The sequence below is a fragment of the Aethalodelphis obliquidens genome, unplaced genomic scaffold, assembly GCF_003676395.1.
Source record: "Aethalodelphis obliquidens isolate GAN/ISIS:26980383/991018 unplaced genomic scaffold, ASM367639v1 scaffold27, whole genome shotgun sequence".
NCBI classification, from domain to species: Eukaryota; Metazoa; Chordata; class Mammalia; order Artiodactyla; family Delphinidae; genus Aethalodelphis; species Aethalodelphis obliquidens.
In genome coordinates, this window is record NW_020837971.1 from 4,911,506 (window position 1) to 4,932,761 (window position 21,256).

Sequence of the window (21,256 nt, forward strand, 5' to 3'; positions counted from 1 at the left end):
GACTCTATCTATATTCTTTCCATACTACCATCTAACTGACCTAGCTACCCTGAAAGAAAAGAGGGAAAAAGGGGGATAGGAATATATATTGATTTTAACTGTTATAAATGAGAGCTTGGTATGAAAGTAAGAAAATCTAGAAAGAAATAAACTCAGCTTTGCCAGTGATATTATTAAACATCTTCACATAACCTCTTTAACAGGCATACAATTTTTGACAATCATATTACCTGTTCAGTCATTAGAAAACTGAAATAAATCTTAGGAATAGCTAAAATTTTAGTTGTACCACATACCAAAAGATGAGCTATAGTCAATTCATGGTTATGCTCACTGTTCTGGTATAGTATACGACTGAAATTTTATCTAAATTGAAAAGAATTTTTTATAGTACACCATTAAAAAAGTCAGTTGCCATACATATGCTACATACTAAACAAAAGAATGATAAGAAAACTTATAAAATAAAACTAAGAAATATTCAGAATTTTTTTGTTTTAGTAACAATGAGTAAAAGATAAGTATCCTTTCAAAGAAAATGTGACGTACAATACCTGCGGGTCCTTGGTGGTTTTGGAGGGGGAGAATCTTGTTTGTCAGGATCTATGGAGCTGACCATATTTTCAGTGTTAATTTCATTCTGCCAAGAAAAAAAAATGCTTCATTAAAGTTAGGGGAAAAATAATTTTCCTTCCTCATGTTTCAAATAAATTGTTATTGGGCTTGTGAATTTTTAAAACAATGCTAATTTTGCCAAATAGTAAAATAGGTGTTATGTCCTCTACATTTAAGCCCGAAAGAACAAATTCAATGAGAAAACTTAATATCAAAAAAAGTCCATATCCAGTTACCAAGAAAATCAACCGTGTCAAGCAGCATTTCAACATATTTCAAATGCTACTGTTAAGAAACAGATTTCCCAAGAAAATAAAGATCCAAGATGATCTTTTTTTCAGGCATTACTACCACTAGATTCGTAATGTGCACATAGGGGCAAAAAAAAACAAGGTAAGTCTTATATCCTTCCCCTTTCCCAGACTTTTTTGGGACTCCTGTTGCTACCTACTACTTTAAAAGGGATGATCCTGAGTCAATACAGTTCTTATACAACCTATAAGAACCTCAGGTTGTATTTAGGATTGTGAATAGAGGAGATGTGAAATTATTATATAAAACATTGTCTTGAATTAGTTTCAGCCTCAGAAAGTATCTCATTTTTATATAGCTAGGCTATGTCAATTCTGGGCCAGAAGACAAGAATGGTTTTCACCCTTGCCTACATCTCAGATAATTTTACGAAAAAAGCCATCTTTGCATATACGATAATCAATTAAGGAACTCTGAAACTGTAGTTGACTTTTTTTTTTTTTTAAGTCACAAGACACTTCTACCATATCCATCATGGCATCTTCTTTGTCTATATAACTGTTTCTTGCCAGTGTCCTTTTCTACTAAGTACTCCCAACAATAGAAAACAGAGACCTCAAGTTTACAGCAATTTTTAATGGACCCTGTTTCCTAATATCAGATGCATTAGAAGTGTCTTACACATCTTACTATGCATCTTGTTCTGACCAAAACAAGAGTTACATTATGAGACTAAAAGCCTGCATCCTTAATTACAGCTGCCTATCAAATCGGAGGCATCTGTTGCAGGGATATCTGCTATAGATAGGATAACCACATAATTTATTGTCCATATCAGGGCTTTTACACCTAGACAACAAGTATAAACTGGTTTTGCCTCGAGTAAATCAGGACTTTGTTATCACACTTTTAGATCCTCAGATATTACCAGAATTTAAAGACTACTCTCATCATAAAGATTCCTCTCACATATTAGTGATTCATTTGCTTATTTCTATTAATTAAACAATCATATTCCCATAATAACACTCATTAATATTTTTGTACCAAAATCTATAAATATTCTTACTAAGTAGGTTAAAGAAAGATTAGTGAACCATATGAAACTGCTTCGACTGAACTGTTGTTTCTAACCTACAAAAACACATCAATTTTTTACAATTTCAACATAAACAGCCTCATGTCACGTCAAGTCAGGTTTTGCTGCCAAATACCAAACGCACACACACAGACACACACAGACACACAAACCAACTGTAGGTTTTCAGTGCATTTTATATTTTGGGACAGAGGTAAGGCATTGTGGATCTATATGTGAAAGGCAATGAACAGTAAGCACTGAAAAGGATATAAAAATGTAAAGGACATAGCCCTTAACTTCAAGAACTGTACAGTCATCAAACAAAAAAGTGGAAGGGTAATAATAAAACCATAAAATGGTAAAATCAGTACAATGAAGCTATGAAATCAGAGAAAGGAGATGTTATAGGTGAGAATATTAAGAATATACTTGGGAAAATATTAAGAAGTTGAAAACATTAAGGTAGCATGTCAAATGGCATTAAGGGGTGGATAAGACACTGACAAATAAAAGAGAACAGAGGATGGAAGTATGGAACAGGGAGGAATGGAACAGGAAGAGAAAGTAAGGGTATTTTAAGCAAATGACTGCATGTGACAAAGGAAAGAAGGTGTCATGATGATTCCTCATTCTGGGTGAATGAAAGCTATTAACAGAAAGGGACAAAACAGGAAAAGAACTTCTGGGGGAGGTAAGATTTTTGAGCACGTTGAATTTCATATGATTAAAGGAATCCATGTGGTAATGCAGAACTACAACTCAGAGAGCCACTGCCCCCACACAGCATGAACAAAACCTCCTTGTCACTGGACTTGAGAATAAAACAATGTTCTTCTTGGATTCCTAGTTTTTACCTATAATAATGTTTGCTGTACTTTTATATCTTCTGATCCTCTTATATGTACAGCTTTTGTCCCCACACTTGTCCTAATGTATACAGCTCTTTGCCTGCTTCTATTACCACTTAAAACAATCAGCAACTTTTGAAGTTGAAAGGAATTTTAGAAATTAAGCTACTGGAGATTAGGTTCTAGTGTATTCTCTTGTTTAAAGCAGAGCTTGCTAAAGCTATTCTTTTTAAACTTTTGACCACCTTTACCCATTTTGCTAAAGTGTATTAATATTTCCACATAACAGCTTTATCAAGGGCCACAAAAGAAAAAAATCAGAACCTAATTATCAAATATATAAGGATATATTATCAGCCGCAGAACAAAATAAATATTAAAACAAGGTGCTTTAAAAAAACTTTACATTGGAAAAAAATTCAGAGTTCAGTAATATCACATCTAAAATGTACAACACAAGCATAACAGAAGGACCATAACACAAACTATTGTTGCTGTTAATCACCCTAGAACTGAAAATCCTGGTGTAAACTGGTGGTAGTATCTTTTATATACAAGATAAAAAGGCATGTGCGCATACCTTAGAGATGCTTGCTTACTGAGGTGTTTCTAAATCCCAAGTCAAATGCTACTGGATTCCAAAATAAATTTTCTCTTTACATCTTCTACTCTGAGAAGTGATTTTAGTTGTAAATACCTCTAACAAATAACATTTATCATAGAGTCATATTGCTGATTAGCATTTCAAACTAAAATCTCTACAAAAATAATTTTGAGACATAGAGCTTTAAGAGCTTTTTTAAAAGTTCCTTAACTTTACTTCTAAATTAAGTTGTCAGAGAAATAATAAATGGAGATTTATGATTGTTTTTCAGAGCATAGGTTCAGAAAGATAAGTAAGATATTTCAAATCATTTTACTCAACCACACAGCTCTAAGATAATTTTCCCCAAATTTTTATATCCTACATTTTCTCTAACTGGGATTTATGGTTTCTAACCATATATAAACATGTTATAAAAACAGTCATTTATATTTTAAAGTACCTAGAAAATAAGATTTCTTAAGAGGAAAACATTAAAAAGTTATCTAGAATGATACGCTATCTTTTATCCTATCCACTTGTCCTTCCACGTTTTTATCCATTCATCCATTGAGATATATAGTACCAGACATTATGGTACACAACCTTTGGCAAAATATTTATTCTCATAAAATATAGTTTTTCAGAATGGATTCTATAGAAAATTGTTTTTCCCTTTTGCAAAATAGGAAAAAACATCTTGTACAAATGGCAAATTCAGCAGTCATCATGTCAGCTTTAACAAAACACAAGGACATAATCTAATATTTTAAGTTCAGTTAGCATGCAAACATGTAGTGTGTGGCTCCTATATAACCAGGCAATGAGATAAGAAAGTAGGATTGAAGTAACCACTATCTGCTATTGGATGCTATTTCATCTAATCTCATATAATGTATGATTTTTCTTGTATTCCTTAGGGATTTGTAAACCTTTGACCTATTAGAAAAAATCTATAACAAAAATGTAACTGTTGGGCTTCCCTGGTGGCGCAGTGGTTGAGAATCCGCCTGCTAATGCAAAGGACACGGGTTCGAGCCCTGGTCTGGGAAGATCCCACATGCCGCGGAGCAACTAGGCCCGTGAGCCACAACTACTGAGCCTGCGCGTCTGGAGCCTGTGGTCTGCAACAAGAGAGGCCACGACAGTAAGAGGCCTGCGCATGGCGATGAAGAATGGCCCCCGCTCTCCGCAACTGGAGAAAGCCCTCACACAGAAACGAAGACCCAACACAGCCAAAAATAAATAAATTTAAAAAAAAAAAAAAAAAAAAAAAATGTAACTGTAGTGTGGAGTTCAGGCTAGTAAAAAGGAAGTTTAATTTTATGAATAAAACCTAAAAAAAAGAAAAATCAGGTAATGAGAAAAATGAAGATGAGAGAGTAATGCAATATTTTTCACACTTTTTTGGAAATATAGTTAAAACCTTTAAAAATACAACATTGAACATTGCCTTAAAATTTTTTTCTAGCAAAGGCAACAAAAGCAAATTTAAACAAGTGGTATCATCACACTAAAAAGCTTCTGCATAGCAAAGGAAACCTCAAGAAAATGAAAAGGCAACCTACTAAATGGGAAAAAATATTCGCATATCATGTATCTGATAAGGGGTTAATATCCAAAAAAATATAAGGAACTCATATAATTCAGTAGCCAAAAAAAAAAACACAAGTCGATTAAAAAGTGAGAAGATCATTTGAATAGACATTTTTCCAAAAAGACATGCAGATGGCCAACAGGAACATGAAAAGGTGTGCAACATTACTAGCCTTCAGCGAAATGCAAATCAAAACCACAATGAGACCTCACACCTGTCAAAATGGCTATTATCAAAAAGACAAGAAAAAAGTGTTGAAGAGGATGTAAAGAAAAGGGAACCTTTGTCTATTGTTGGTGGAAATGCAAATTGGTGCAGCCACTATACAAAACAGCATGGAGGTTCCTCAAAAAATTAAAAATAGAACTACCATATGATCCAGCAATTCCATTTATGCATATTTATCTGAAGAAAACAAAAACACTAACTCTAACTGAAGATAAAAAACGCTAACTAAAGATAGATGTACCCCCATGTTCACTGCAGCATCATTTACAACCCAACTGTGCACTGATGAACAGATAAAGAAAATGTGGTATTAAAAAAAAAAAGAAAAGAAAATGTAGTGTGTACACACACACACACAGGAATATTATTCAGCCATAAAAAAGAATAAAACCTTGCCATTTACAACAACATGAATGGAACTTGAGGGCATTACGTCAAGTGAACTAAGTCAGAGAAAAGACAAATGTTGTATGAACTCATATGTGGAATCAAAAAACAAAAAACGGAACTCATAGATACAGAGAACAGACTGGTGCTTGCCAGAGGTGGTGGTGGTCGTGGGGCCCAAAGTGGGTGAAACAGGCTCAAAAGTTGCAAACTTCCAGTTATAAAATAAGTAAGTCACAGGCTATAATGTACAGTTTGGTGACTGTAGTTAATAATACTGTATTTTATATTTGAAGATTCCTAAGAGAGTAAATCTTAAAAGTTCTCCCCACAAAAAAAAAAAATTCTGTAACTATGTATGATGATGGATGTTAACTAGACTTACTGTAGTGATAACTGCACAATATATGCAAATATTGAATCACTATGTTGTACACCTGAAAGTAACATGTTACATGTCAATTATATCTCCATAAAAATTAATTAAAATTTTTTCTAGCTGATTCACTTTGCTGTACAGCAGAAACACAACATTGTAAAGCAACTATACTCCAATAAAAATTAATTTAAAAAAAAATATTTTTCTATACATTAAAAAATTTTTTCACTTCTAGAAATAAGGAAATGGTATAACTCTGAAGCATAAGAACCTTAACTTTGAAATTAATATTGCATTTATGGAAAAAAACAGAAGTATTTTTCAATTAAAGGTTAAAGAAAAAGTAGCCTATTTAGCTTTTGAAATACTAAAGGAGTCTCAATTTAGATAAAATTATACACAGTAGTATATAAGCATTCTATTCTATATTATAAAATATTTGGCTTCATTGAGCACAGGTTATAACAGGCTTTAGTTAAACTAAAGGGAAAAGAGAGATCATAATATGAGGCATAGTTGTAAAATGATTTCTATGTTAACAAGGAAAATAAGAATGAGGTCACATATGAATCTTAAAAATCTGAAACTATCACCTGTCTAATAAAGGAAATACACTGTCCCAAAAACCCATGGATTAATATTAGATTATTTTAACACACTGAGGTAAGCATTTGGTTAACAAATCTCTCATTTGTAACACCAAGAAATTTCAAATAGTCTTGGAAATTACCAAAACCATACAAAGGGGAAAAAGGAAAACAGTGGTTATAAATTTTGCCACTAATTTCCTCATTTTACTTCAGTTATTGAGGCTAAATTGGTTTATCATGCGATAGTCATCTTAGATTCAATAATAAAGATGTAAAGAAATTCATCCAAAAAAACAGCCTGATACCTTCAAGGATAAGACGATATATAGAGGAAATAAGAGAAATACTTTAAAAAGAGGTAGAAATGAGAACACTGTGAGAAAAGAGTATTTTTGTCAGGTCAAAAGTTTGAATATCCAATAAATTCTAACGCTAAAATGACAGTGAACTAAAACAAGCCCCAAAGGGACCTAATTATGGTCCTGTATTTCTACATGATTAAAAAGCACGTACAAAATAATGACAAAGCTTTATATCATCATGACCAAGAACAAAACAAAATTCATGTAGAATCAACTTAGAATTACTTTGGTTGGATGGAAGGGGAGAGAGAAAAATGCAGTTAATTTGTTAAAAGTAATTTACACTTGAAACAATATTGAATTATATAACTTTTGACTGAGATCTACATTCATAACTATATTTTACTTAGAATATTATTTAACTTGTAGTGGAGTCATTATATATCCATCACAATAGAGATTCAAAGAGGAAGAAGGAAAGGAGTTAAAAAATCAAAGTTAAAAAAAAATAATAACTGTAACGGAGATTCTCAGATAAAACACAAGATGGCAATTAAAAAGCTAAATATCACATCTTGGTTAAAAGTTTTCTAAAATTAATAGGTGAAGAATACCTACCACTCCATCAGCAATTTTCTGGGCTCCATGAATTTCATATAGTTGTAGCTGTTTTTCAAACAGTTGGGCGATAGCTCTATGAACAAGCTCATACTGCTCCTATTAGGGAGATGAAATGATAAACAAGGGGAAAGACATTAAAAAAAATAAGAAGGCATTTATAAAAATATAGTTTATAAAGTGAAACAAAAAACTATACCTTAGTTTGTACTGCAGAATGCCTCTGTGTTCTCATTTCTTGTATTAAGTTGAAAACATTAAATTCCTCTGGTATTTTCTAAAACAAAGAATTTAAAACATGAACTGTGGACAACTGTTCAGAAAAAACAGTAAAATAGTCTTCAACTCAGCTTTTCACACAGACCTTATATACGTGCTGGGTAACTGAAAATTTATTGAGCACTATCTATCATGCATCAGAGACTGTGCTTAGTCAAGAACGAATCTTGACACTCAGCACTCAAGCTAGTGAGCTAGATACGTGAACAAATAAATGTCCAGCCAACGTATGGTTGCCGTACAGTGGGAATAAACATGCTGTGACTAACACTGGTGTGTGAGTGAAAAGTGAAATATACATAAGCATGGCGGATTAAATGTATAATCTATTTGGGGAATTGAGAAGCTTGATGTAGATAAAACTGACTAAAAGACTGAAAGAAGGAGAGCAATTCAAAGGAGGAGAAAAAATAAGGCTACTTGGCATCAGACTGCAAACATAATAGAGTCTGAACGCATTCTAGAGGCCAGTGTTTCCTGGGCTGGCTACATAATGACCAGCTAAGAGAGCTACATCTCTGGAGACTGTGAAACATCCTAGACAATTCGTTTGTACATCTGGAATTATAACTACTGCAATAGGCAACCATGACAAGGGCAGATCTGATATTCGGGTAACTTTTGTAGCAGGGAAGATGACAGAGTGAAAAGCGGAGAAACTGGTGGAGGCTTACTGAAGCAGTCCAAAAAAACAGAAAGGTAGATTTAAGGCACATTTCTGAGGCAAAATTACTAGAACTTGGTGATCAACAAGAATATTTTGGAGTGATAAAGAAGACAGAAGAGTTAAACATGATTTCCAGATTCACTGCTTGGGAGTCTTTATATACACCAGAAGATTTTTATATCATTTCCTAAACTAAGGCTTAAGATTATATTTATGTTATGTCAAACTCAATCAAATGGGGACTGTGTTCAAAATACACAACTTTTGAAATGACAAGATGTTTGTTTGCTAGTATTCAACCAAATGCCTCTTGCCCCCCCAATTTTTTTTTTTTTTGTGGTACGTGGGCCTCTCACTGTTGTGGCCTCTCCCGTTGCGGAGCACAGGCTCCGGACGCACAGGCTCAGCGGCCATGGCTCACGGGCCCAGCCGCTTCGCGGCATGTGGGATCTTCCCGGACCGGGGCACGAACCCGTGTCCCCTGCATCGGCAGGTGGACTCTCAACCACTGCGCCACCAGGGAAGCCCCCCCAATTTTAATCTTTGACTTTTATGTTAAAATGTATTAAAATCTAGCATTTTTATTCACTTAAAAATTTTCATACAAGTGTTAGGAGATGATTTGTTTAGGGGGAATACAAAAATGAAATTTAACAGAGGGCTTTTTGAAAAACTGTTTAAAATTTAAATACTCCGGGGCTTCCCTGGTGGCACAGTGGTTGGGAGGCCACCTGCCAATGCAGGGGACACAGGTTTGAGCCCTGGTCTGGGAAGATCCCACGTGCCACACAGCAACTAAGCCCGTGCACCACAACTACTGAGCCTGCACTCTAGAGCCCGCAAGCCACAACTACTGAGCCTGTGCTCTAGAGCCCACAAGCCACAACTACTGAAGCCCGCGTGCCTAGAGCCCGTGCTCCACAACAAGAGAAGCCACTGCAATGAGAAGCCCGCGCACTGCAACACAGAGGAGCCCCCGCTCACTGCAACTAGAGAAAGCCCACGTGCAGGAATGAAGACCCAATGCAGCCAAAAGTAAATAAATAAATAAATTTTAAAAACAATTAAATATTCCCTAAGCAAAAGTGAAAAATGGAACGAAGGCAGGGAAAAAAAGAATAGAAGGAAGAAAGAAGGAAAAAGAAACTAAATATTTTATTATTCCTATTTTATATGACATAGATTGACAAATTCATAGAAACTATAAAGCTATGAAGAATAAAAGCTTCTCCCTAATGTACAGAAAATAAACATACTATAGAACCGGCAAATAAACCAAATCTACATACAATGAGGAGACTTGTGCTTTTCAAATCTGTAATGAGGGCTATGTCTTTATATTCTCAATAGTATTAAACCCAATTTCTTGGAAATAGTACTGGTAGCAACAATAATACCAGGGATAGTAAGAGAAACAAACACTAAATTTAGCACTTGCTACATGTCACACATAGTACTGAGGAACTTTACAAACTTTCTTAAGAACTTATTTAATTCTTTGAGTTATTAACATTATGATTCCCATTTTCAGATAAAGAAATTGTGGCACAATGAGATTAAGTAAATCGACCAAGATCCCACAGCTAGTAAATGAGAGAGCCAGAGTTTTAATCTGGGACGTTTGGCTGCAGTTATTAGCATTCTTAACCACCATATTATATAATGTTTCCAGTTAGGCATAAATATTTACTGAATTGATTATACTTATACATAGAATACATATAAAAGGCAACAAGAGTGCTGTATTTGGAAAAGTCAATGCAGAGTTTTACATGCCTAATGTAGGTATTAATTCATCCAGAACAAATGGATGACAATATGTTTATCTTGCTGCCCAGTGTATTACCTCAAGGTAATATGCATCATTTATACCTTTCACTGCCTTTATCTCTTACATAGCAAAGCTACTTCTAAAAAAGTAACATATGTATAACAAAACATAAGCTATAATTTATTGCAATTAATTATCAAGTTTGAAAATCATAACAGATCAACTAGATATAATGATACATAAAAATTATTCTTACCCCAGCTTTCAGTAAATTCCACGTATAATCTATGGCACAAATGGCACCTGTTCTTCCACAGCCTGCACTATAGATATAAAATTTGAAAAAACAATTTGATTTTTGTGGTAAAAGAACCGTTAAATACATGTGGGTGGACATGTTAATATTCAGAAGCAAAAAATCATTTAAGAAATCTGACAAAATTCTACTTACTTAGTAAACAAACTACAACTTAAAGAGTGTGCATGGCAAACATCCTTAACATTAAGATTTATATCTTGTTTTCATTTAATTTAAGGAACTTCCAAAAGTAACTCACAGAATACCTAGAAGCCTTCACTTTGAAAGTCTGTCTGCCTCAGAAAACCTTGTCTAGCTAACAAAATACCTTGCAGATATAAATTTATACTATGTTCTAGATGGCTCTGGTGCTTTAGAGTAGAGGAGAAAACTACATCATTTCAATTGCAAAAGGTATAGGAAAGACGAAGAATGCTACAAGCCCTAGAAACTGGTTTGAACACCAGCAGTGATTTCACCAAAGAAACAAAAGCCACTAATGCTCTCTAATCTCCTGAAAAACTAATAGAACCTGGAGAATGTAAAGTAAAATACCACAGGTTAGTTATTTTAAAATATGACAGAAATACTTTAAAGCAACTGATTTTCAGCTAGAGGGAGGCATATGCACTTAAGTATTGAGAATCACCATGAGTAATTAAAGATGTTACTGACATCACTAGAATAATTTTAGGCAGAAAAAAAGTTGGGCAGCACTTTAATGTGTATTTTGAAACTTTTAGAAGTATCAGCAGTTTGTTAAACATGTAATCTAAGAATTCCTGATAAAGTACATTATAAGCAACTTAGTATGGTTTTTAAAAAGGTCTTAAAAATAAACATTAATAATATTAATTTTAAACCACTGATGTATTTGTCAATTCCACACATCAGAATGTTTCTAAAATTTTGGAGTTAACAGTTACTAGGGCTAAATGATATACATTTAAAACTTGATGGTTAAAAGTGTGATATTACAGAGACACAGAAAACCAGATCAATGCAACACAACAGAAAATTCAGAAACAGATTTGAGTATATTCAAGTATTTATTACATAATGGTGGATTCTCCAATTAAAGCGGAAAGACTAGACCATTCAATAAATAGTACAGGGAAAGTTAAAGCAAAAATTAGATTCTTACCCTTTATCTTAATCACAGAAATATTCCAGATGCATTAAAAATATAATGTTTAAAAAAACCTACAAGTGTATTTTTACGCACTACTGTGTTAGGGAAGGACTTTCTAAGCATATGTCAATGTACACAAATCGTTAATGAAGATATTCACAATTATGTACGGTAAAACACAGGCAGAATAAAAACCATGAAAAACCAGAGCACTTACAACATGACTACACATTAACATCTTCAACATATAAAGATATATAAAGAATTCATAATGTATAATTACTGAGATGAAAATCACTGGCAAAGTAAACAAACAAGCAATCACAAAAGAATATAAATGACCAAGAAAAAAAAAAGCTTGCCTGTCACACTGACACTGAAACAAAAAGATAAAAGTATTGGGAAAAATATGGGGAAATGGGCATTCCCACAAACAAACCAGCAGTGGTATGCTTAATTATAATGAGCATCGAATTTATGGATAACAAATTTTTAAATATATACTAAAGGTATGAAAAGGTTCATGTCCTTTAACTTAGAAATCCCACTTTTAGATATCTATTCTAATGAATTACAGATGTGTTCAACGATTTCACCATAAGATTGGCCACTGGATATTTAAATTGTTGTTTAAAATAGCTGAAAATGAATGGGGTAATAAATGAAATGCCAAGAAATGGAGGTTAAATATAAAATACAGTGCAGTCATAATGTATTCCAGAAGAAAATTTATATGACTTAGAAAGATGTACATAATATATGAAATGGGGAAACATTCTTAAAAAGAAATGCTATACACACATTGAAAGCACATACACTAAAATTTTAACAGTGGTCATCTCTAGTGGGATTGTGAGTGACTTCTTCCTTTTATGTTTGTGCTATCTAAGTCACTACAGTAACCATACTAGTTTGGTTCAAAAATATTAAATGATCAATTTATTTTTTAAAGGAAAATCTTCCTATCAAATTGGATTTATGAACTATGTACATTGACTGGACAATATTAATAGAACAGGAAATAATTTCAACTAACTTGTAAAGAAGTTAAGCCAAAGCAATTTCTTTATCTTTTAATTCTATAATTAAATAGATCTTTTTAACCAGTTAACTACTTAATTAAAAAGTCAACTAACCACAGAATTAACTACAGAAAAATAATTTTAATTAACCAGATTGTTAACTTATTCCCGCATCTCCATCAGCAAGCCACCTTTCTGGCCCATAAATAAAAAGAAGCCCTTTCACTTCACTAATATAAGGCATCACAATCCAACCACATGGCTAAGAAAACTATCTTTGGTGTTCCATCTCCACTAATATCTTTTAACTAATTAACCAGTAAATCTCTGAGTCTGAAAAATTTCATTCATTGATGCTTTTTATAACAAATGTGAATGAGATATAAGTCACTTAAAAAGATAAACTGTAGTTTTATAAGTACTATGGTTTTAAATTTTTTAGAAGCATTGACCGTAAAATAAAAATTAAGAGAAGAAAAGCTGCCTCAGGATTCAAATAGCTTTTACTATTTGGAAACCCATTAATGACCTATCTAATGAAATTCCAAAATTTAGGTTTCAAAATATCATACATTACCCATATTATAATGCCACCTATATTTCAAAGTATTTAAATATTTAGAAAATTTTTCTGTACCTGCAATGAATACAAATAGGCACATCTTCATGTTCTTGGTATTTCCTCATTAAGCTTATCATGTCCAGAATAGAATCAAATGATGAGGGAACATCATGGTCTGGCCAGTTCACATAATGAAACTGATATAGCCTACGAGATTCCTTCAAGAATAACAGAAATTCAGCCATTATGAAGATACACTTGCAAATTTTAAAGCATACAGAAAAGCTGCAAATCTCACTTTACTGCCATTTCTAAGAGATGTAATTCATATTTAGCACTTCCTTAAAAAAATGATAGCCTACATTTATCATGTATAAAGTATTGATCTAAGGGCTTCACATGTAACAATTTACTTAATCCCCATGTAACACCATGGGGAAGGTATTGTTAATACTATCCTCATTTTATAGGTAAGGAAATTGAGACAGAAAGAACATGCACAATGTTTCACAGCAAGTGACAGATATGGGATCTGAAAGCAGGCAGTCTTACTTCCTAAACCTATACTTTAACCATTATACTATGTATACTACTTAATTAATCTACAGTATTAAATGGATGAGCAATATACTATAAGCATTGTTTTAGAATCTATTGTAATCAGAAGACTAATAGACTATTTAAACCAAAAAGAAAATTAGAAACGAACTTGTCCAAACCCAAACCTACTCAAATTATGGTGTGGGCTGCCACCCATCTCCCTACCCTTTCAAGGGATCTGTGAGTTTCACACTATTTTTATAATAATACTAAGGTATTATTTGCCATTTTCATTCTCATTCTCTCATGAGTATCCAGCAGAGTCTTCTCAAGGCTATATGATTTAGGATGATGTCATCACTTGGAAAGGTAATGGAATGTCTGCTTGTATATTCATGCTTTTAAAAAAACTTCTCAGTTTTAATTTCAAATATAGTAAATATTAAAAGATATAACCCACAGAAACAAGAGCTCTTTGGAATCTTCAACAGTTTTTAAAAATGTAAGAGTCCTGACATCAGAATGTTTTGAGAATGGCTATTCTGGTGTTTAATAGAAAGAGCACCGCTTGGAATTCAGGTAAAACTGTATTCAAATTCTACTTCTGCCATTAACTGAATAACTTCAGGTAAGCTACCTAACTTCTCAAAGATTCTTTATCTTCGTCTATGGGCAACAGAGATAACAGTACCTACCACTATGAAGCTAGGAGGTTTGAAATGCGTGATACAATACTGAAATTCAGTAAGGTATCTATAATTAGTATTATAGATTTAAAAATAGCAGCCAAATGATAATAATTGACTCAACTAAAGGGAAATGATTAGTCAGGTCAAGGGTTGCTAAGAGTACTGGAACCATGTCTACTTATAAACAGGAAGGAGTTGTTAAGTATGCTTACAATGCACTGTTTGGGGAAGAATGATGAGTGTCATGGCCAAGCTTAATTACTTATAGTGATTTAAAATTTAAGATAATAAAAACAGAGAAATTGAGGAAGAATTGATAGGCATTCTCTAATGTCTATCAGATTTTTCTTTGATTCCTTCCTGGAGAAATTATCATTTTATATAGCTCTGAAACTGAAGTCATGGGCCTCCAGTGAAAACAAGTTATATCTAAATGAAGACTTAGCGTTAATAGTGGCTTGTCTCTTTCTAAAAAATTGTAAACTAGTAAAAGTGGGTAATAATTATGTAAATAATACTATAATCTGTTTACTGCAATAGAGGAAAAATATTTGCAGCACAGAAACCAACTATTCCAAATACAGTAAATTTATTTTAGGGAAAGTTGTTCTAAGTAAGTAATTATATTAACTTTAACTGATAAAACATAAGGCTCAAAATGTAACTAATGTAACTATATAACTAAAAAAATCAACAAACCTCCTTAACTATGTAAGGTAAGATAGTATACTATTTATATATATCCTCTCTTTAAAAACTATCCTTAGAAACTATCTCTAAATGGAAAATACTTACATTTTGAAATTCAAGTAAGAGTGTCCTAATGAAGTAGTCTGTTCTTGCTTGTTCAGCTTCCTAAGTAAAGGGAAACGATTGTGAGTCAGTAGAACATTAAAACAAAAACATACACACCAAAACAAACAATAACCTCATATTTAAAGTCCACCATATGCAATTAATCTTTAAAATTCCAGGTATGCCTGATAATTATAAAAACAACAATTCTAGAAGTCATCAATTTGTTTATCTAGGTTTTATTTATTTATTTATTTATAAACAGAAGTGTCTGTTAACCAATTACTTAGCTAGGAGTCTATCATCCAACAAAATATTTGCAAAGTGACAACCATCCCCAGAATCATGTAACAGAAATAACACCTACAAACAAAATGTCACTCCTTAGTACCTACAAACATCTTCAACCATTTTATCTTTCCATTAAGCTTGATTTTCTCTACCTAACACTCAACTCTGAATTAACTGGATGCCAAATGTGGAAGGAAAAGGATGCACTCACAAAATCCCAAATTATTATTTTGGTTGATGACAACATAATCACTTTAAAAGTCTCTTACTATCATTTGTCAATATATTAGAAAGCTAACTATTCTTTTTGCTTTTTTAATTAAAACTACAGACAGGGTAGGACAGCGACTGTCAAGAACAACAGGGTATGCTGCTTTATTAATTAAAAAAAATTCAGTATTATTCCTGCTTTAATTTTTTAAACCATAGTAATTTATTTTGAACTTTTCAAATAACATTGCAGGGGGACTTCCCTGGTGGTCCGATGGGTAAGACTCCAAGCTCCCAATGCAGGGGGCCCAGGTTCAATCCCTGGTCAGGGAACTAGATCCCACATGCATGCTGCAGCTAAGAAGTCTGCATGCCACAACTAAGAAGCCTGCATGATGCAGTGAAGGTCCCACGTGCCTCAACTAAGACCTGGCACAGCCAGAATAAATAAATATATATATTTTTAAAATAACATTAAGAGGAAAGTATGTTTTTATTTTCATCATAACAGAGTACAAATGAAAATATTGTTCCAAGACTTAACCTTTTCTCACCTATAAAAGGTGAGATAAATACTTTTGGCTTTGTGGGCCATAAAGTCTCTGTCTACTTTATGTTGCTGTTGTGGTAGGCAAATATATACATTAATGGGTGTGGTTGTACTCCAATAAAACTTCACTCATAAAACAGGCAATGAGCTAGACTGACCCATGGACAGTGTGCTGCTATCTGATCTAAGTGGTTACACACAGCAACATGCTACTGAGCTCCAGCCTGCCCATTCCCCACTGTTCACCAACACTTTACCCTCCTTCTCATCCCCAAACCAAGAGAGCTCCTGATACTGTCCTGTCTCAGTCTCAAACACTCTGATTGCCAAGTATAGTCAAGTCACGTACTATGGTAATTTTCACTTCCTTGCTTTCTACTTATAAATTTGATTTTTTGTTTGCAACAGTGATAACGAATCCTGAGTTGTCTGAAACAACCACATGCCATACAAATTACTTTCCATTTTGAAAGAAAAATTTTGCTTCTTCAGCATGGATTAATTCCATCATTGACAAATCAAACCAGCTGTTACGAATCAAATCAAACCTCTTATCAAGAGGACTTTTAAAAATTACCTTTTAGTGCAACTGAAAAACCAACCCAAAACGTCAATTCATCTTTTCCAAATTATAAACTATTTCTTACTTTTCTCTATTCATTATTATAAGCTGTTTACTATTTCTGATCCCCGACTGTTAAAAAATTTTAAGTTGTTTTGTTGTTGACTATTAATCACTATATGTGGTCACTTGAACTGTGACATTCATTACAATTATCTTATTACATTTAAATTTACAAATGTTCAACACAACCATGCTGCACAGAACTAGGTTTCCTGGACTGTCTAGGGACTTAATATTGTAGAATACTTTCTGAACTGGTGAAGGGGTAGTGGTCCCTCACTGGAGTACAATATGGTTATGTATTGGTTTTTATTCATTCCAAACAATACGAAATGCAGTAGCATTTTTAAATTTTTTAAATTTAATCCACAAACAGTTAATTCTAACCAGGACATTAGAGTATTGACTATACTTTAAATCCAGGCCATTTAACTAGGAGTTACAGTTAACATTACAAAAATCACACTGTATTTATAAAGGAGACTGTGTAAAACAGCCTGAGTCCTTTTCTGCATAAACCTAGAAAGCACTAAATTTCTGGTAGCATCAGAGGAATTCATAAGTCCTAAGTACAAATAAGTCATAAAATTAAGGACTTCTTGAATTCACCAATGACGAGTAAAATCATAGAAATTATATTTCATTTAACCATGGAAAACAAAGTCAAAAACAAGCAATTATGAGATGGGTAATGTAATGGTTAATTTTATGTGTCAACCTGGCTGGGCCATGGTGTGCTCAGATACTTGGTCATACGTTATTCTTGGTGTTCCTGTGAGGGAGTTTTGGGGTGAGATTAACATTTAAATCTGTGGACTTTGAGTAGTGCAGACTGCTCTCTCTAAGGTGGCTGGCCCTCATCCAATCAGTTAAGGCTTGAATAGAAAAAAAGGACCAGCCTCCCCCAAGTCAGAGGATTCTCCAGGAGACTGCTTTCATGTGTAACATTAGCTCTTCTTGGTTCTACAGCAGACCGTCTTTGGACTGGAGCTGAACATCAGTTTGCCTGGGTCTCAGCCTGCCCACCTTCGGATTAGAACTATTGTATCAGCTCTCGCTCTCCAGGCTGCTGCTCTTCAGCGTGAAACTGAAGCATCAGCTCCTCGTGGGTCTCCAGCTTGCCCACCCTCCCCCTGCAGATTTTGTACTTGCCAGCCTCCATAATCATGTGAGTCAATTCCTTATGATAAACCTCTTTCTCTCTATATATAAACATCCTACTGCTTCTGTTTCTCTTGAAAACCATGACTAATATAGGGAAGTTATTTAATTTTCAGGTATGTTTAATCATCGTATTTTGAGTTGAGTAAATAAGACAGTATATTTCTTTCAAGTGATTAAAATAGACACCTTCATGCGTAACCTAAAGCAAATTGTTGGTTCTATTCTAAAGCTTATATTTTACTTCTTTTTTGTTGTTCCTTCACTGTTTTTGTTTTTTAATTCATTTTCTCAGATTTGTGTTGTTAGTTTTAGAACTTGAATTTAATTCACTTCCACAGCTCATCAAATAGGTATATATTTTAAGTTTCATATCAAGTTTTCTGCCATAAAAGATCAACCTCTACTTTCAGGATGAAAGTTCTCAAACCCATCTTTGTACATAATTATAACAATTCTGGGGAGAATAACATAGATATGAAAGATTAACATAATAAACTATACTTCCGTCATCAAGGATCTTTCTTATTTGTTGAATTTGAAACTAATACTTTATATACCACTTTTCAAATAGATCACTCAAAGCAGTTATTCGTTTATTCTTAGATACATAACACTTATGATCAACTTATATACAAAGAATAACACAGAATTAACAAAATAAGGTACAAGGAAATTATACGTTTATGAAAAGTCATTCTCAAAGCTTCTTAGTTTAAAAGCAGTATAAAAACAAACATTATTATTAATGTTTGTTTATTAAGTGTAGATTTACATTAAAACATTGAAGGCTTGGCTTATATAAAACCAGGTTCATACCATATTATAATTTAATTATCAGTCGAACATACTCATTACCTGATTAAATAATGTATATAAAAATAGGTACTTACACAAGAAATTTTAAATGGTGCAAATGTTATAGGGTCTTCTCCATACAAAGGCCAATAGCGCTCACATTTTTTCTGTTTTCCAAAAAAAAGTTAGTAAATAATTGATCATTTGTTTTACTTGAACTTTAACAAATATTTTGCGTTCAGGTTGTTCTTCCTTCCCAGAAAACAGAAAAACTGCCATCAATAGGCAAGGAGCTAGGAGCTCTCAGACTTACCCAACTAACCATAAAGGTGGGCTACCATGACCTCTCCAAGATTAGTCATAAGAACCTTATTAACATAAGTGTATAAACTGTTCATTGCTACCGGCTTGGTATATAGAGTAGATTCCAAAGATCCTCCTCTAGAAAAAGAAAAATTGCTTAAAAAAAAAGTGCCTGGCACAAGGAGGTCCATTCAGTATAAAAAGTTGCCAGGCAAGTTTTAATGCTTGTAAAATGACAATCTCTATAATAACTGGCTGAATTCTTGTTAAGTGTAAAATCTGTGGCATCGTGGAAAGAGCACTCCACTTGGTATCCGAAGAATTTTGCAAGTAGCAATTTTACTGTTTGGTTGACCTTTAGTTCCTTTACCTGTAAAAATGGGAATAATAATCCTTATCTTATATGATTGCTTCAAGTACTAAATAAGAGTTTATTTCAAATGTTCCACTGGTGGAACGCTATAAAAGAATAATGTATTATTTAAACTATCCACTTTTGAGATTCTAGGAAGTGTAATTGAACAGTTTCCCCTTTTACTTTCCCATTTTAAACAAGTATAGAAATAGTAGAATATTCAATTTTCATTGGTTTCTAATATCAAGTCCCATCATTTTAGAAACTTAGGTAAGTGAATGAAAGCCTAACTTTACAGAGGATCCAGTGATTCTGATGCAAGAAATGATGCAATTTTACCAAGACCCAATAAAATGAAACCCTTTAAGTGACAATTTAGCTTAAAATAAACCTTTGGCATGGGAAATACATCAGTTCTTACTAAATTCTCATAGTTCCATATATAGTAAGTGGAATTGTTACCTATAGGCTAGAATTAACTGTAAGCTGACAATACTGCTCTCAGGGCAACAAATTAGAACTGCCTAGTATGTCAGTTTAGCTTAGAGTAAATACTATTAATATTTTAGAAGCCTTAAAGCCACAAACTTCATTTCCCAGTAGAAGTTTATAGAAAATGATAAAATTAAATTATATTGACGGGTTTTTTTTCTTGTTGTTTTGCCTAGTAAAGTTTTAACATCTTGAAACAGAAAACAAATTTATAGAAGATTAACTTAGTAAGAATGAAAGCTTGTGACTAACATGCCCCTCATTCAGACGAGCAATAACTGAGTAATGATTATATTGGTATTTATATTTCAGGTATGAACTAATTACAATTGATACCAAAAATAATGTGTTAAACATCATATATACATAATCTATAATAATTTATCATTCGTTTCAGAGATGAGGAAGCTGAAGCTCAGAGGGGACAGTTCAATGTACCATGCTCCAAATGCTAGTAAAGTGTAGGTCTGTTTGATTTTATTACCTGTGCTCTTTCCATTAGGTCACATTCTAAGTCAAAGTCAAGGTTATCAAACAAATTCATAGCCCCAACTGACAAAACAACAAAACTGACTAACAAAACACTATGAATCAAAAAAACATTAGCTTCAAAAATTTCTGCATGCAATACAACTTAATTTTTCAAGTATTATTACTGATATACAGTGTGAGCCTATTAATAGAATGAAGAGAAACAAAGCCTAAATCTTAAAAGTAATGGTAAAAAAATTAGGAAGGTGAAATTTAAGTTTCCTAACACCACTGATTAATAGTAATGGTACTGAGGTACATACTGACGATACTTAAACAGATAATTACTTAACAGTTTGTACTGTAATTACAATTACTTAATTACTTTCTCAGTTTGTTTATTTTCTAATCTTAGACTGTTCATTTTCTGTCCAATATTGCTAATACTTCCACTATTTGTAAATGATATGGTTGAGCGGAATGACAAAAATTACTAGTAAAAATAAAGTTTTCCAATGATTTATACATCATAACATCTCACATAACTGAAAGATGTATTATCTTGCTTTATGCAACATATCTTTTACTGAAATTTTTCATAATAAGTTTTACAACTTAAAAATGACTTTTTACTTTAACTAATGAACTACCTTTGTGTAAGGAGACTTCAAATCATCACATAATTTGTTTGATTTGTTTCTCACATTTATAGAAGCCCACACTTAAAAATGAAGACTTAAGAATTGATGCTGCAGGAGCTCACAA

The 21,256-nt window shown here is 33.1% G+C and overlaps 1 protein-coding gene across 3 annotated transcripts in view; it reads right to left on the reverse strand.

The window, feature by feature from the left end:
- Positions 1–21,256, reverse strand: part of PTPN12 (protein tyrosine phosphatase non-receptor type 12) — an 86,696-nt gene that overhangs the window by 20,679 nt on the left and 44,761 nt on the right. For all 3 annotated transcript variants that reach the window (XM_027123810.1, XM_027123811.1, XM_027123812.1), the window contains 7 exons: positions 18,966–19,037; positions 15,236–15,295; positions 13,287–13,429; positions 10,454–10,520; positions 7,680–7,757; positions 7,481–7,579; positions 555–640 (listed from right to left, as the gene is read on the reverse strand). In XM_027123810.1, coding sequence (XP_026979611.1) covers positions 555–640; positions 7,481–7,579; positions 7,680–7,757; positions 10,454–10,520; positions 13,287–13,429; positions 15,236–15,295; positions 18,966–19,037 — 605 coding nt within the window. The remainder of the gene's footprint in view (positions 1–554; positions 641–7,480; positions 7,580–7,679; positions 7,758–10,453; positions 10,521–13,286; positions 13,430–15,235; positions 15,296–18,965; positions 19,038–21,256) is intronic.